General features: G+C 38.1%; 1 protein-coding gene across 1 annotated transcript in view; it reads right to left on the reverse strand.

Moving 5' to 3' along the window:
- LOC137607386 (CMP-N-acetylneuraminate-beta-galactosamide-alpha-2,3-sialyltransferase 1-like) overlaps window positions 1-19507 on the reverse strand; it is a 51590-nt gene that overhangs the window by 11673 nt on the left and 20410 nt on the right. Inside the window, exons 2-3 of the mRNA XM_068333107.1 lie at window positions 6976-7573; window positions 4959-5152 (exon numbers count right to left, since the gene is read on the reverse strand). Of these exons, the coding sequence (XP_068189208.1) occupies window positions 4959-5152; window positions 6976-7266 (485 nt within the window). The 5' untranslated portion in view covers window positions 7267-7573. The remainder of the gene's footprint in view (window positions 1-4958; window positions 5153-6975; window positions 7574-19507) is intronic.

Below are 19507 nucleotides of genomic sequence, written 5' to 3' on the forward strand. Positions count from 1 at the left end.
AATAATAATAATAATAATAATAATAATAATAATAATAATTTCATACATGAGCTCAAGTTAAACTTAGGTTACAAGCACCATCATGCTGCCTCTCTGTCTTTAGTCAGAGATTGTTGTTTTAAGAGGTTCATGTAAGGAGCCTTCTTGTTCTCAACTGGCCTTGGGAACGTCATTATCATGGTAATATATGTGACAGAGAATCAAAACGGTTTAATTTCTGAACACAAACTGCAGCTAAAGCTTTAAAAGCTCATGTATTAGCTGTGTGAAAATCCCAGATATGAAGGCAATTTCAAGCAGAGGGCTTGAATCACAAATGAGGTGTGCTCACCTATTACTTCTGCTGACTGTAGGATCCATCTTGATGAAGTAATTTATAAGGGCTTACATCATTGTGTAGAATATAAGCCTGACTGATCCTCAATTCAGCAGGGTAAATATGAATGATGAGACAATAACATACCCAAGACAGAGCAGACCCACTTCTTTTTGAGTAAAATATGTGTCCAGAGAGTTTGCAGCTATACAGAGATTTGATTACATAGAATTCAAAACACATGCGAGTAATGTTGGATCCCAACTATATATGGTTCCAAACGTAATACCCATGTAATAAGTAACAGTATATAATCATCAATGTTTATTCAGGGAACTGTTTGGTAGTTTCTGCTGTTCCTTCCATCTGATAACAGAATTTATTGACGCTGTCTTGGTGCTGTCACAGCAGGCGCTGTCAGAGCAGTAATGTGGCCTTGAACAGAAGCAACATGCCACAGCAGGGTGACAATACCCGACTGTGATGAATTAAGAGTTATATAACAAAAATAGCATGTGGAATTTGCTTTTGGATATTCCATACGTCCTCTAAGATCCTGTAGTCCACTTGTCAGCCACATTATCACAAAGTCCATTTGTCACCCATCTAACTGTCGGGGATGCAATCCACTGAGCCGTCATTCCAAAAACGTGCCTGTTTGAACAGTCACTCCTCCAACCTTGCATGATTGATGGTATGTGCTTTCTCCTACAGAGCGGTGTGATTGTTCATAAACTAGATATGAAAAAAACAAAAGGCGAGCACTCAGAAAGCGCACACCTCCGCCAACGCATTGTCATTCAAACCTGAACAACTGGAAAACAGTTTTCAGGTCATGTCAAAAGTATTGTATTAGTAGCTTTTCACCAATGCCTAAACAGCAACCATGATGTAGTTATAAAGATAAATTTACATGAAAATACTGTACCTGTATTTACATGAGAAACACTTCAACGACAAGGTTGCTGCAATGCATCAATTGAAGTAGATCTCTGATCACTATAGTATAGTATATAATTACATATCACACATAACTATGCAAAAGGTATTCAATTTTCATTCAGAATAAAAGAAAAAATGGACTCTTCACTGAGGCAATGCATAGAACATACTGTGGTGACATCACACACCTGCGTTATTTCAAATTAAGCGACGCCACCATCTTCCACAATCCTGGAAACCTACTCCCAGAACCTGCAATCATGTGTTTGTAGTTACCTAAAACTGGATTGTACAGAAAGTGGGATCCTGATCTAGTTTTCATGCAAATATAAATTCTTACCTTTCACAGATACAAGAAACCCACCTGAATGGCTCTGAATCTGTATTATCTCAGTGATGTACAATACAAAAATACATGCATCCTTTGAACAGAAAAAAGTGCAGCTTTGAGTGTTAGAAAAGACAGTCTCATTTTATATTTTATTCAACCAAATATAAAAGTACAAGTTCTTCTGCACTTAAAAGTCAACTTTTTACTCACATTAATAAAAACAAACAAACAGGAATTTGATTTTTTACCAGTCTTTGCTGTATTACTCATCCCGTATTTAGTCACTTATAGTTTTTTTGCTCTACTCATCGATAAGTTGCACTTTCCATCACACCTAAATGATGCTGATGTGAGACAAGACTAGTTTTTCTTACTATTTGGTCTAAAGGACCCTCTGTTTCTCTACTATAAGTCCCAACTATTTCAGTATCTCAGTCTTGCCTATGTTTTCACATTTCTAAGATAAAATCAGTGACTGACTGTGCTTAAAATTTCCTTTTTTCTACAATCAACTGAATGAATTGCATATCTACTTCAAGTTTCTGCAAGATGAGATGTAAAGGGAAATGTGCTTTTAGAAAGAATCAGCATCATGATTAGTCGTGGAGAACAAAAATATTATTTAAATCTCCTTTGAATAAATAAGAGGCGTATTGGTTCTTCAAACAACATTTTTATTAGAAAAATAATTATTTAAAAGCCACAGACTTCACTTTTCTCTGTCAAAGGCAAATGCAAATTCTCAAAACTATCTAACCACATCAATCTGTTGAGTAAACAAGAGGCCTGAATCAACGCCACTCAATATTCATAACAGTCTATAAAGGAACCTTTAAGGGATCTGAGCACATTTCACTGTGGGTATTTCAAAGTTATTAGTTTTCAGTTCCTGTTCCCACTCACTGGACTCTGTCTCCCTATCATTTCTATGCTAATATCCCATAAATGCCATTGATTTGAAACATTTAGTTTAAAAATGCGCTGTTGCGTATGATAAGTATCTTCTATATCATCCAAATGTCTCCTCAGGGCACTTATTTCTGTGAAGAAACAGTCTTAAGAAAGCGATTGAAATGTGATTTTTTATAGTACACTTGAGGTAGATGTACGATCACATATTGTGGCATTTGAGGCTGTTATATAATATGATACTCTAAGACCAATTCAGAGGAATATAATTCTATTCTTTTGGGGATTTACATATTCTGCCCCTGCAGCCCTGAACAAAACCTGCAAAAACGGCAGCCAAGACTTAAATCTGTGACTTGTACATCCCAGAGATATCGCACGAGCGTTGAACCGTTGAACCAGAATGTTTGTTTACCCCTTCCAAATTAGCTTAATAACTTGATTACAAAGCCAACAGTTTTTGCAGCAGAAAGTATACCCACATCCCCTCGGAGAAAATCTCCTTGTCGTGTTTTTCCATCTTTTTCAATTCATTCTCCACAGAGCTGCAATTGGTGTGAAAGATTACAGGGCGCGTCAGATTCCTGTTGTTTTCTGCCATCCTGGGGCATGGAGGAAAAAACATTTGAATATACTCAAACGCTATTGTTCCCATTTGCTGCTTTGTTAAGATAATTTTAACAAATGTTTATTGAAGGCAGAAACATTTGTGTGAAGTGAAATTTAAGACTACATAGCAAGCAAAATTTAGTTTTTCTGCAAAACAACATATTGTTTTATTATATGATGTTTATGCTGCAGCTCATTTGACTCAGCACTTACTTAGAACTGCAACACTTCTGAAAATGGACAAAATAAAAACAGTTTAGTATTTTAAGGTATTTGGGTGTTGATTGATGATCAAATAAAAGAACTGAATGAAAGAAGCGCCCTCAAAAAAATTAGGTTTTGCTATGCATCTGACATCTGTCAATTAATCAAGTCAATGATCAGCAGACTAAAAGTAGCATGTTACATGTAGAGTTTACTGTGGCTTTGATCATCAATCCTAACATAATAAACATGTAGTCAGCAAAGTTAATGGATGATTTGCGGAAATGACATGAGGTTTTAGCTTTTATAACTCTTCTTGTTGCCTAGAAGAGGAAAGAAGTGCATGGTTTTTGAGGTGAGAGGAAGCCGGACAACCCGGAGAGAACCCATGCAGACACGGGAAGAGCTTGCAAACTCCGTACAGAGCAGGACGTGAAACAAGAACCACTTTGCTTAGTGGTGACAGCGCTACCCACTGCACCACCGTGCAACAAGTATATTATAATGCACTCATTAATTATTTTATTGGATAATAGACCCTGTGGTACCTCACACTCTGAAAATGAAGTACAGTACTGACTTTAGTGGAGTTGAATAAATATTAAGTCAAATGAAGAATTTTATCGGAAATAATTATGATAACGTGTGAATTTGGTGTACATTATCCATTCATCTTCTAGTAGGTGAAATTATCGCAATTGTCCCATCTCCAGTCGCTCAGCCATCTTATGGGTCACAGATCCCATCTGGCCACAGGTGAAAATCAGGGTACACCCTGAATGAGATGCCAGCTCATTGCAGGGTCACATTAAAGACTAACAATCATACACACAAACAAATACACACATCCGCCTACGGACAATGTGGTGTGACCAATTCACTCGGCTGGATGTATTTGGAGGTGGGAGGAAACCGGAGAACCTGGAGAGAACTCACACACATACTATAAAACACACAACCTCTACACAGAATGGAATCAAACCCTGAACCTTCTCGCTATGAGGCGACAGCGCTACGTGTATATTAAGTAGACTGAACTACAGTATATAGACTGCATATATCATATTTTCCCTCTATTTTTCCATTCCTAAAGCAGTCAGATTTTGCATTTACGCTGTTACGTGGTATTTCTCAGCATTTTGGTTTCTCATAGACCTAAATTCATTTTGACAAGTTTTTTTGTGTGAATTATTTTGTATATTGATGGTCTAGCTATACATCCTTCATATAGGACAAATACCTTTCATTTCATTTAATTTTTGTGGTTGTATTTTTCTTACCAAAATAGTTACATGATGATATATTTAGTGTAAAAACTTTGTTGGGCCTCAAACAACAGTAGCTGCAGCCTTGACCAAATGACTGACAAAATATTTCAGGGCCTCTCTTTCAGCGTTAGCTCAGAAAGCAGTGTTTCAGATAATTATGTTGTTTGAATCTCAAGCCTTGTCTGAGTGTGTTGTTGCAGCATTACTATATTTATAAAAATGTACCCAAGTGGTACCAATAGTTTGAGAAACTAAAACTATTCTTAAAAAATATGTAAATAAAAGCTGCAGTGGGACAATGATAAAAATGTCAAAGCAAATGTCAAAAATGTGAGACTGTTGTTCTGATTATCATCCACAGACTGAAGCACTAGCTGACCTTATGATCAAATCACGGGAGTCGATAAGGCTGCCGTATTGGGAACCCTTCAGGTTCCCAGAATTCCCCACCACGGCACACGTCCTGCATCGCTCGGGGCTGGCATCCATGTAGAGCACCTCACCAGGGATGACTTGGAACAGCTCCTCCACCACGCTGTTGAAATTGGCTGGCTTCCTCTCTGACTGCAACCACTGGTGATACAGAAGAGACAGAACTCAGAGGGAGCCACAGCTCTAAGGCCACTTTAAGTAGAAGTGATTGAACAAGGGCAGCAGAGCTTCTGACACCAAGCACATTTCTGAAATAACCTCGGGGTGGCTTAGCTTCGTCTGTGGGGCCTATTATGTCCTGGCTTTCTTCTAGTGGTTCTGAGACAGCAATGAATGCTGGATTGTGTGTGTGTTGGTGTGTGTGTGTGTGTGTGTGTGTGTGTGTGTGTGTGTGTGTGTGTGTGTGTGTGTGTGTGTGTGTGTGTGTGTGTGTGTGTGTGTGTGTGTGTGTGTGTGTGTGTGTACGTACTTTGTGTATAGTGTGTGTATGCATGAGCATAGTGCCATGGCAGCTTGAAATAGAATGGAAAGAGCATGTTGCATTCCTTTAATGAAAAAGTTTTCATAATTCACACTCTAAATTATTAATGGGACTTTTTCTGCTCTCTACTTTTGAGGAAGCTATTCAACATTTTGGATTAAATGGTGTTAAAAATAAGCAATACACTTTTTTTCCACAGGTATAACATTTCAGCCATGACTGTAAACCTCTCGCTAGTGTAAATCCACAAAATAGATATATTTTTGTCTGGTTAAAAACTGTCCATCAGCCACACCTGGAATACAAATGCACGTGTTTTCCAGCAGCGTAGCTTGAACCATCTGGCCACGTTACCGCTGATATGTGTCACTTTTCTCCTCAAGCTCACTAGAATGAATAGTGACAGGAGGCAACCTTGGAATACTTTTTCAATTCTTGGATCTAATTGGACATTATCCGAAGTGAATGCAGGAACGCCTAAGCCATTGGATGCCTGCCAGAAGGCACAATAACTATGGGACATAGGCTTTTTCTTAATTTAGGAAATTACACAGTAAAACATCTATTGGTTGGCAGAATTAAATTAGAAGTGGCACATAATTAGAAATATGTTTATTGGAATTTCTAAGTAATGATTGAATGGGTTTAAGCAATGCATTATCAATAAAACAATGTAATGGCTATTGTGAGCAATATAATAACATCTGGTACAATGTAAGAAATGCAGGTAGCATTGTATCCATTACACACACACACGCACACACACACACACACACACACACACTCACACACACACACACACACACACACACACACACACACACACACACACACACACACACACACACACACACACACACACACACACATATGCTTGCAGTGGTTATTTTAGAGTGTCATTCAACAACCAAACAGGTGACAAAATCCACCACGGACGAAGCAGAAATAACAATTTCTCCACCAAGTTGAGTGTCAGGGAGTAAAACCTACAATAAATTCAGTCTGGTGCTGGATATTTAGAGTCCTTGCTTTCTTACAAAGTCGTTTGCTGGATGTCTTACTCCCTTTCTCTCTGTTCTCCTTCTCCCTACGGCTGTTAATACACGATAAAGGCCAACCCCCCAAAAAGTAATTATTTCTAAATATAGGGAAAAAAGGGCATCAAATTCCAGATTTAGATGTATCATCTCTGTGTAGGTTACTGAACATTTCAGTGTCTTCACTTAAAGATGGAAAGATGGTGTGAGCAACAATTTCAGTTTCCACCATCTTACTTGTTAAATGTGAACAAAGTGTGTGTGGGAGTTAGCTTCACAACTTGATCTAAGAGACAAACTGCTGGATTCGAAACAATCAATGGAGCTGTTTCTGATTTCTTTCCTTTGTTCATCATCTTTCTTTTTGGCATCTCATCTGCCTGCAAGAGCTGAGTGTGCATGTTTCCTTTCCACAATAACCACAAACACATTCCCGTCAATCTTACCTGCCACCATTTATAGGTTTCATCAGAGAGGACACTGTTCTCCCTGGTCATCAGAGGGTGAATGGACTGATTGAAGCGCTCGGCGAACCAGGGATCATCCTCCAGCTCTGTCATGCACCGCCGACAGGCACACAGCCCTTTCGAGAAAAAGTTATCTGACAGGCGAAAAGCATACTTGAAAAAGTAGAGCGAAGGGTCCCGAAAAGTGTAACTGAACAGAAATGTTGTAAATGTAATGATGAAAAACAGAAGAGTTAAAGTCCTTATTTTCCTCTTCTTGGAGAGAGGCATGTTGCCTCAGTCAAGCTCAATTGGCTGTGGGTGTAATGTTCCTAAAGATATGAGTAAGACGAAACCCTGTTGACCACATGGTGGAATCCAATGTTCTTATTCTTCAAACATTACAGGATTGGCTTTGTGAAGGTCCTCAATTAAATCCATTGATGTGGTTTCTTTACAGATTCATCTCAATCAAACGAAGGTGAGATTTGGTTTGCTTGATGTCTTCTGCTTAATCAGATTCGGCCAGTTTCACTGACTCAGATGTTGACACTGAGAGGTCAGTGACTGAGGTGTCATCCACTCATTAATGATCCACCTAGAAGGCAAACAGAAGGACATTATGTGACAAACATGCTGAAAAAACCTTGGGAAAAGAAAAACATCTAAGACTGGCACACAATCTATCTTGATAATTTGTAGTAACATTAATATTAATTGTGCATATTTATAATGTTTTGATTTTCTGCCAAATTACATGCGATGAATCAAAGTCTCTCAGCTCTTAAAAGACCATCAAACAGTGTACTGTGAAATGATTACATGCATCCTGAAACAAGCAGTCACCAACATTATTCAACCCCCATCCCGTGTTTCCATGTCAATAACTGGTCACAGCTTTTGTTTGTTCAGGTAAATTTAAAATCTGAATGAATAAATGTTTGGATAATTTCAAATGACTCATTGATTCACAAATGCTTATTCACATGGAGATTTACAAAGTGGGTTGTTTTCCTTTGATGGGTTAGGGTTATTGTTATCCATTTAGAATGCATCCAATTCAAAACAAACCTACAATACAGTAATCCCTCGTTACTCGTGGTTAATGCGTTTCCACGATATAGCGACAAATTATTTATTTTCTTATTTACGGTAATTTAAACGTTTATGAAACCTCACCATACCGATATTAAACCACCTTCTATCTGTATTACCTTTTCACACACTGTGATAGACTGTTTCATGCACTTTTGTGTCTCACAGGAGTGTGCTGCATTCTGAGACTCATGGAACGCGGCGCACTTCCGGATGCAGTCAGCCAATAGAATGCACAGTATCACAATGACTACCTACTAAAGTCAGCCATGTAGCGAAGGCGCGCGTGTTGATGCGCGAATGCGTGAGGGATTACTGTATATTCAAGTGATTTCAAATGCACCATCATCTGCCTGATTTATGGTGACAGTATATTTGTGTAGGACAGGTTATGTGATTCTCCATGTACAGTGTAAGGTGGTCAGGCTTGACAGATTTTTCTGAGCAATCTTTAGTCTGAAAACTTACCACGATACCTTTATCCCTCTAATCCCAAATCACGCAATGGAAAAGACCGAAGTCTTCTTTTCCTTTCGGCTTTTCCCTTCAGGGGTCGCCACAGCGAATCAATTTAAACCCTGTCCTCTGCATCCTCTTCTCTCACACCAACTACCTTCATGTCCTTTTTCAATGGTAAAGACCTGAGTATTGGTGCAAAATGACATCAGTAAGGATGCTTAGAAAAGAAACTCATATCTGCTATTGTGCCATTGGCATGCTGAAGGTGGGCTACCAGACAAAAAGCCGGGGCATCTACACAAGAATTATGTAGCCAGGGGAACTGCACAGTGTGTTTGCAAAGAATGCCATCACAGGCTGTGCACCCAGTTTCTAAGGGAGAATATAATCACAGTTCTTGCCTGGCAAGCGATTATCTCTGACCTAAGCCACTTTGAAAACCTCTGTGGATGTGAGCAACATGAATATCCTCAAGATACTACAATAGCAGACTCTGTATTACTCTGACTGGAGAGTATGGCATCCTGAGGTTTAGGCAGTCTATAAGGACATCACTGACAGTAGGGGACTATTAATTAGTGATTGTGCATAATGAGCATACTCCAGTTATTACTGAGAAAATGTATTTGTGTTTGTGTTCTTTTAGTTATGCCCCTCGGTCTCTCTATTAAATCAACACTTTCTGAGGTATCTGACAGGTCCAAGGGACTGCGTCAACAAAACAATACGGTTGTACGTCACTGTTAACCTTGCGCCACTAAATAGTTAGTCAGACACCTGCTGGTGAAGGAAAAATCCCAGAATAAAATAGGAGAGAAGTTTTTTTTTCCAGACCAAGGCTTTTCATGACTGACGAAGCAGGCAGGTCTCCTGAGGTTTCATATTCAACATGAAAGGCCACCTATGCTTTTAAAGAGGTTCATTCTGATGCACAGCTGTGTTGAGGAAGTGCTTCTATGTTTGGCAAACAGCAAATCCACACTGGAGATGAAGCACTATCGTCATTACATGGGGAGAAATACATCTTAAAAATAAACCAGAGAAACAGTACCTGCCCTTTGCTCCTAACAAGATCTGAGTGAGACCTCCATATACAAGATTTGTGGGGAAACTCCATTACGAAGAGAGAAAGACTTTCCTGATTAGAAATTGATCAGGTCACTCAAATCTACCCTGGAGGAGAGAAAAAAAGGATTGGATTTAGGATTGGCTAGGAAAGACTACAGCGACACAGTGTGCCTGTTGATCTCATTCTCACTATCGTTGCAGAAAACAAACTGTACAGCCGTTTATCAGCAGCACCGACACAGGCCAATGCTCAGGAAGACTTATAAGTGATCCTGTCTGCTGTTTGGAGCTTCGTAACTCACAGCAGACGGCAGATTTGCATAAAGCCCAAGGTTGGTTATTATCCAAGGCATGAAGTTTCACAAGGGTAACAGGGGACACTTATAATCGACACTTCAGTGAATGGCCCTAGACAATATATATATATATATATATATATATATATATATATATATATATATATATATATATATATATATATATATATATATATATACACACACACGGAATTATTATTATTTTCAAAATAATAATGACTAATAAAATATTATTATTCAACTCAGCTGAAAGTGTTAAAACAACCATTTCAGCTTTCCTTATGTATGATGGTCTCATTTCATATATATTTTTATATGTTGCCAGAGATCTTAGAAAATATCAACAGAAAATATTGAGGGGCATCGTAGCTACAAGCCCAGCAAAGCATGACAAATCTGGACAGAAGAAAATGAAGACAAAAAAATAGAAGTCAAATAGTAAAAAAAACAACAACTCCCTTTCTCGAAGTACCTAATGGAATCTCAGACCATGTAAATTACTGCTTTGAAATTACTGCAAATATTACAACAATCTCCTCCATATTTTTTGTAGTTATTAAACTACTGTCGACTCCCTTGTGGATCTGTCAATGCCAACAAAAAAGAAAGTAAAATTGTTGTTTAAATCTCATCTACCTACCTGGAGTATACAACATTAGGAAGCACAGCTTGATGCTTGACACAACAAATACTTTGCTATATTACCATTTCAATATTATGTTTGAATATGTTACTCATACAGCAGGTAAGTAGACCAAAAACAACAACGTGTTTTAAAAATGCATGAGGCTGCATTTATGGGGTTACATTTTTTCAGTTACTGGTGAGATGATGAAATATGGTCGAGGAAATTCAATTTGAGGCATGAGATGGTGGCGCAGTGGCAAATATTATAAACTCATCTATCTGAAAGGGATCCCTCCAGGTCGTCCGGCTTCCTAGTTTGCTCTGAAAAACAAGCATTATGCAGTGGGTGCAAGCATGTATGGCTGTTTGTCTCCTTATGTGTCAACTTGTGACGCATTGATGACTCATGTAGGGTGCCCAATGTCAACTCCAGATAAATGGATGAAAGGAAATCAGGGTGAAAAAGTGTAGTTTCTGTATACGATTAAGAGTCTATAATAACATTGGTTCCTTTCTGGATGGATTTTTTTACCTGGATGATCGTGCATTCTTTGCTTTTAGATTAGCACCCTTTGTTTTAGAAGTGGTTTCTCTCAAATGAATGATGACTCAACACCTTTAAACAGTGGAAAGATCAGTTTAAACATGGTACAAAGAGCCTTTCTGCTTTATAATGAACATCTTTGTCTCAATTTCATATTTATAAAGGCCAGAAACCTTTAATGTAAAAATAAAATAGCCAAATAGACTATTTGTAACATGAAGTGTGGCCATAGCTATGAATAGAAAAGAAAAACTGCATACCTGTTAATGTCAACATTCAATAGCAACTGCACCAGAAGGGATGGATAAGCACAGACTTTAAAGGCAGCGCAGTGGAAATCCAAAGGGATTTTTTGAAATGTCCTCTTCCACAGTGAATAATATCACTCAGAAAATAAAAGCTCCAGAATTTACATTTGATGGCATCACATCCCTGTCTCTTCATGCTGGAGTCTCTGGTGAGAAATATTTCATTTCCAAGGATATTGACTTTCATTCAGTGCTTTATTTTGATAAAAAGAGGTATGGTTATGTGTTGCTCAAGCACATAAAGAGGATTCTACAGGCATTGAGAAAGGAAAGACGTAGGCAAGGTTATCTCGGATGACTGAACAACTAAAGAAAGGCTGAACTAATTTCAGAGTTATGAACATAATACTGTACTGGGCCAGTCATCATACCATTAATTAAATTTAAGGTGGATTATATAAAAGAAGATCGACACCACGATTACTTTGCACTGTCTAAGCAAAAAAGCAGTATTTGCCATTAACGAAAATATTTCAATATATTACCGAAGGTCCATAGGGTTCTCCGAGGGCTGTCACCGCTACTTTCATTTACACTTTCATAGTCTAGAAGATGAATATATGTTAAGTGATAATTTTTAGAACACAGCGGACACTTTGAAAGTCAGGACTTTAATTTTATTTCAACTATTCAATACGTTATCTATACATTTCCTAGTTTTCTAGCTCGCTACCTTAAATTCTACACAATACAACCTATAGAACAGACATTTCTTGGTTATCTAGGTCATGGTAGCTCTGCTGTTTTGCATAAAGTTAGATGGAATGGTAGGAAAAGCTTGAAGACATTTCACCTCTCTTCCAAGAGGCTTCTTCAGTTCAAAATGGACCATAGAGACAAGGATGGTAAAAATATATAATATGTCTTCCACCCATATGTGGCAGGGTGTCAGAGAAATTGTAACAGATTTTTTATGAAGACAACATCTTATTGCAATTTAAGACCACCAACACTGCCAACTATACAATGACTAACCCCCAGACACACTGAACAGTGCTTAATGTGTAGTTCAATGCAACTAGGCCAGGCCAGACATGAACATTAAGGAGACAAAACAACAACTCGACACGAGGATGGCACAAAACAAGACAAATAGTTTGACAGAGGGGTTGGACCTCACGAATGTCCCTTCTTCCACGAAGTTACACACATTTTTTTTGCTAACACTTGTATTTTATTATTAAACATGAAAAGCAGACCAAATTTAGAAGTTTTATTCTTGGATGTAAAAGGAAATGAATGAAATAATTGTACTGTCACTTCTTAATCCAGATCAGAAACACAATTTAATGAATTTCCTTAGCCCATATCCCATATTTCCTTTCAGTCTGGAATTCCATTTGGTATTTTTCAGTAATTCTGCCAACCAGCTAACCAAGTAACAAAATGACGTGGGAGAAAACAAATCTTTCCTGGCAGAGGTGATTGTTTCTGAGCCATTTTAAAGATTTGCCATCGTGGTTTCTTGAAAATGTCACAATGTGTTAATGGACTAACCCATTGTACTGAATACTCAAGTACTGATTTGTTGACAACAGGAAAAGGATTTACGTCCATTTAGATCAGGATTAACATCACAAGGGGAAGTGGGAAATAAAGGGAGCTAACATTTAAGGCAGAATGGAGATGGAATATAATATTCATATTTGTTTCTTTTAATGTATAATCACAGAATGTAAATTCTTAAAACGTTGCTACCTCAAAATAAATCCTCTTTATCTTCACAGGGAGAAAGTCCTCTACTACCTGCATTATGCTTCACTGCCATTTCCATAGTAGCCCAAAATGCAATGCTGGCTAGAGATGTAGTTTCACATGTTCTATCTCATCACTAAAGTCACTTATTCCTGGTGTTTTAAACCATTGATTCTAATTTACAGAATTTTTAAAGCTTTACTTTACAGTAGATGTGTAAATGATACAAATGAAATTACTATAGTAGAGTGAAAGCAGGTATTCATCATTAATATTTCCATTTACATCATTCCCTGCTTCTTCTATGTTCTTATTGATGTCAGGTTTACTATTATCACCATAACTTGGCTGGACCTTTGCACATTCGCCTTCTCTCAATAGCTTATTACTGTATAGCTCTAATTTTATTATCGTAAAATTATCCACCCACTCAGACATTTTCCCACTGCATGTTAGCTGATTAATCCAGACTCCTATTCATCATGTCCTTCACACTCATCCATGCAACTGTAGTTGCCAAGAGCAATAAAGTTTCCCTCGTATATCAAATCCCTGTGAAGCAGCCTTATCTACTTAAGGTATCATTGACTACAAATAGTAAGTGCTGCAATCTGAGACAAACCTTCAGACTATTATTCTGAGTCACATTAAACTACTTAAGATGCCCTTTTGTCCTTACCTAATTTTCATTTCAGAAAAATCATCTTCAGTATCTTATATGTGAAGATATTCAACATCTTTCTGTTATTAACATGACTTTTAAGTTAAGTAAAATATTCCAAGTCAATATTTAATGATCAACAAATCCATTTCTTCTTTGTACTCTGACATTTAGATGACGATTTTAAATAAGAATAACTGTTTCCATACACTGCATAACTCTGTAATTACATAATAAAAAAAAGTAAAAAAATAAAATAATAATTTACTGGTACATGAGTGAGATTTACAATTTAGTATTAATATTCTAGTGATGCCAAATCCACACTTAAATGTTACATTAATGTTGTTGAGGCAGGATCCATGTATGGTATTCCAGACTACTCTCCTCAGCAACATTGTCCTCCCTGTCGACTCCTGCGGTTCACACTCATTTAATCCTAAAAACGGATGAATGTGTATTAAGCACCTGGGCTGCACAAACCAAGTGGTCAGCCTCAAAAAACGCAAGAACACGGGAATTCATGGAAGATTTATGACTTTACAAGTGTGTATCTCATGTCAATCATCAGCAGCTTCAGACAGCGGCACTGTCATGTGAATTCAATGGCAGGATGGAAGCAGGACTCAACATTCAGTGACTGGATGCCATCCTAAACAGAAATGTCAGTTACAATTTAAAGCTGTAGCATGGAGATACAACATTTTGCTACTTTTTAAGCCATATCTAAAGATGAGGTCATAAACAAACGCTAAAATTTAAGATATATATGATTAATTTATGTAATATATAGCTGGTGGACTGTACTGTGTTAAATCCGTTGGTCATATTTCTGTATTAAGCCTCTTGAAAGCTCTGAATCTGGCCCTTCAGATTTTATTTAGTTTATCTTTGCATCTATTAGGATATTAGTTCCAGGTGAAGTTAAACCCCCTCCATGCATTCCTTAGAAATTCCATTTTCTAGAAAAGACAGCAAGCCGTAACCATAATGCCTCCAGCTGACTGTTGCCATGCCCTCTCTACTGCACCAAAATTAAGTTAGAATTCTGTATATGTCCGTCATTCTGACTGTTAAGCTAGCCTGACCCATTGTCCACCCCTCCACTAAGTTTGGTGATTTAAGAATCTGTCCAAATACCTTCACTAATGCCATTCATATGAGTATCTTCCGATGACCCTGGAAGCCTGTCTCGTACAGTGTTGTTAATTTCCTTTGCTGCTGTTTCCCTGACAAGATATTTTTACGGTACTGGGTTGTTAGCCCTGTGTCCAACCTCCAAACCTGAAGGACTGGTGGAGAATACTGATAGAGAATACTACATGCATATGGGATCCCCAGTCAAATTGTGCATATCATGAAAGGTTTCTATAGCAACTTCAAATGTCAAATTGTACGCACATCAACACCTTCTTAGTATGTGCAAACAAGACAACATGGCGGACATCCTTATGAGAAGGCAGTTGAAGTGGATTGGACTGTAGAGATCAGGACAACATCACCCAAACTGCTCTTCACTCGACACCAGAAGGTAGGCGCAAAAGAGGCTGACTCAAGAACACCTGGTGGAGGACAGTGGAGGGAGAGCCGAATACCCTAAATCACACCTGGGGTTCCATAAAAACTCTGGCCCAGAACAGACAGGAGTGGAGATCCTTCGTTGCTGCCCTGCATGCCAGTTGGAATATAAGGCACTGACCTGACCAAATACCTTCAATCACAATGTTAAATAAATTTAGATGTCTCTTTGTCCAGATCTTTAATCTCATTGTTGTCCAGCAGTAGTAATCCTGCAACCAACCAACCAATAAATGGACACAGCAGATACAAAAGCATATAACAGGTCATGAAAATACAAAGACGTGAACAAAACGCAACCAAGAGCAGTATATAAAACACATAAGAGTGGTATGGTTGGTGCAAACCACATTTTCTAGTAGGAATTCCCAGATGTAATAAAAACCATACTCCAGTTAATGTATCTGTAGCTCCAGTCTCCACTGAAAATTGCTTCTGATGTTTACTCTAGAATGGAAAAAGAAATAAACAAAACTTTTGCATCCAGTCAAATGTTTGTTTTTTCTGTATGGCTACTGATGCAAGGTGGAGGAAATGCAAAACAGCCCTGATTATTGGTGTGTGTTGTTAAACGTTTGTCACATTAATCATTAACAAAGCAGAAGTGGGGGGCCTCTGATAGAAAGAAATGCACGTGTCATTTGCATATTTGGACACACAACATGTTTCTATAAGGTTGGGATTTTTATTCAATTTCTTGTTTTAAATCTTCAACTTTACCCTTTTATGGACTCATTTTGCATGTGGACAAAAGTTTTTTTCCTGCACTTACACTGATGTGGTCAGGAAGAGAATGTAAAACAGGCTTCAGCATTCATGTGTTTTGTTAGCGATGCTCTATATTCAAAAGGCAATGTGTTGTTCATTAATCATTCAAAACAGAAAGTGGACAGCCTGGACTAATATAAACCATTCCTTTTGCATTTTTGTTAAAAATAAATACATGGTACTATGATAGCAATGGATCTCTATATTTTTTGCAATGGTTTGCCACAATATATCTTTCTATATTTTATCTATTATGTAGATGTTAAAATGAGGCAAACCACACAGGGCTGCTGGAGCATATCCCAGCTGACTCACGGGTGAGAGGTGGGGGACACTCTGAGCTCGATGCCGCTGCTCTGCAGAGCCACACAAAAAAACAACAACCACTCACTCACTATTGCACTCAAATTTACGGGCAATTTGGAATGATCAATTCACTTAAACTGCATGTTTTTGGAGGTGGGAATAAGCTGGAGAACCCGGAGAGAGCCCACGCAGGCACAGGGAGATCATACAAACTCTGCAATGAAAGGACTCAAACGTGGAACCTTCTAGCTGTGAGGTGACAGCGCCACACACTGCGCCACCATGACGCCTCCAGAGAACAGCAATTGTTGATATAATTTCAAAATGTTATTGTATAATGCTGAAAAAAATTGAACTATACTTTTTAATTGTTTTTTTTAAGTTTTTATTTTCTCATTGTATCCATGTCCCAACCATGGGGACTGCACAGAATTATTATTTTTAGTGTAAAGCATTTGTTCAAAAACCGACTTTCACCCTCTACCAGACAAAGGTCACAGTTTCAGTCAAGCAAGCGACCACAATTCTGTGTCTCTGCAGGGAATAGATATTGTGACCGGTCAATACCAATGCCTGGGCATTTCTCGCTTTCACACCTCGTCCTCTAGCTTGTGGTTTCATATGGCGCATACTACCCATCAACAGTTTAGAATTTGTTGGGATCGTAGTCATTCATTCTGTCCCCAACATTGATGCTGATGTAGACTGACGTACTGACAACTGTGCAACCACAAATACTACTGTAATTCTAAGAGATGTGGTTGAAAGTCACACATTCTGCCCAACAGTTTTCCATAAGAGTTTATTCTTAGCAGGATCGAAGAGATTCTGAGGTCTGACAGCAGCGAAGAAGCAGAGCCCTGAATGCATCGCTAGGTCATCATAGGGACGATGTAGAGAGAGAAAGTGCCAAAAGTGCTTCAGGCAGTTTAGAGTCACCACCGGCACATCGATGAGGAGACTTTTTCAACTGCCACCATTGCTAGCTAAAGCAGGCTTCTTCTATATAAAAGCTGGAAAATAAACATTTTTATTTACTTTTCATTTAATATTTTATTTTTTATTTTTATTAACACACATTCAGTTTTAAATGATTTATATAAAAACCTGCTATAAAGTTTAGCAGCAACAATTTCTCCAGATGTTTCACAGCAAGAAAGCATTCTGCCATCTGAACATCTCTGAATGTAAAACTGATGAGGGTACGGCAAGACAACAGTAGCAATAGCAATTTCACAACAAGAAGAAAATGCTGTCTCTTCTTCTCATTTCAATAATTCATAGCTGCTACCCTCTAAGCTGCACGCGTGCGCAATTGTGCACTACTCGCACAGTTTCAGCGCACAAGAAAATTTATGTAGTGCACAAAATAAAATTTGATACAAACATATTAAATAATATCTAATCTAATTAATTAGAACAATAATATTGTTTTTTGTACCATTTTGCATTGGAAGTCAGTAATTGACAGGTGTCCAGCCAATAATACGATAAGGTCCACTTAAGCTACGTAGCCAATCAGAGCATTGATGGTCCTGCATGTGCTCCCTGCTATATGCGTCGTGCAGGTTAGCTGCACTGGAAACCTATGGGCACCGATATATCCACTCAAAGTCAGAAAAAATGTGGTTCTTTTAGGATGGAATGGCTGTCAGAGTTTATGCAAATAGAAGAATAAGTGGTGACACTGGGTGAGATTTTTTCTTTTTGAGAAAGTTCAAAGCAAGAACAGACGAGGCCAGTAACCCTGACAAAATGTACAACCACACGAGAATACGGTAAAATCAGATTTGTGCATATTCTAATGACATTTATCAAGATCTTTTTTAAATATATGGGCATTAAAAATTGAATGCTGTTACTACTACATAATTTGTGGGTAATAGAAAAAAAGCTAATAAAAGAAGAGTAATTAGATATTTTACAGACCCAGAGTTACAGGAATTTATTCAGTACCACAAGCAACAGCGCATGTCATTGTGCAAAATGTGAATGTTTTAATGTGAACAAAATGTTATGTCTGAAACGTCATTTCTTCCAGAACAGGACCCTAAGCCAGACCACAACTGGACCTCACCGGCTAAAGCAGCTTTCTTCCCATGGCCAAAGCAGGACCCTCACATACAACATACTACACATCTCATGAAGAACAGGATTTTTGTCTTTTTCATTTCAAGTGGGCCAAATCACTTGTATTGAAAATAAATAAATGAAAATTGCTGCTGTAATTTGATTCTTTTAAAAAGCCGTGTAACTTGCTATGATCCAAGGTTTTGAACAAGTGTGATACTAGTGTGTGGCCACATCTGATGTTGCTCACAGTGGTCCTCAGTGCGCTCAGGAAGCTTGTGTGTTTGCTGAGACACATAAAAAATTAGAGGGAACATTGGCTGCTACTAAAATTCCTGTCACTTATCAGTTTGCAATGTAAGAAATGCATGGTCAAGAAAATAAAAAACAGATGCAGAACAGCTGATTTGCTTTGTCTGCTGTTCAACATTCAGTTGGTCTGCTGTTGGGTAGCTTTCTCTACTCCATGGAGCAAAATATTTCTAGCAGTAACTGAGAAGAGAGATGGGGGAGACAGTGTGGACGCATGTGTAGGAGGAGGTATTAGGCATAATAATGTTGGCACAAATTGCACCTGTGATATTTTACAGAAAATGTTTTACAGACCTTAATATATTCTGCGGTGCTAAATGTTTTCAGATAGCAAATGATGTCAACTTCACTTTGGAATCAATATTTTAAGAAAGAAAAAATATTTCAAAAGCTCCTTTCATACTGTATGTACATTTAAAATCAACTCCAAAAATGAACTTAAAAAATATTTCAGAACTTTATACATTAAAGAAGTTCACGAGCGGTGAACAGATGGCCCATGTTGGCAGACTTTTCAGTTATAGTGAGTGGGATTAAGACAGACTGCATTAAATAACCTGAAGCTTCTCAGGAAGAACAGTCAGCTCTGCCCTGTCTAATCTATTGCCACAGTGTTATCAGAGCACTGCAGGTTGTTAATAATGTGACCCCCCCCACCCCCAAGTAGTTGGAACTGGGATGGACTATATGCCTTCTGGCAATGTCAAAAATCCAACAAAAGCTA

The sequence above is a fragment of the Antennarius striatus genome, chromosome 14, assembly GCF_040054535.1.
Source record: "Antennarius striatus isolate MH-2024 chromosome 14, ASM4005453v1, whole genome shotgun sequence".
Lineage (NCBI taxonomy): Eukaryota > Metazoa > Chordata > Actinopteri > Lophiiformes > Antennariidae > Antennarius > Antennarius striatus.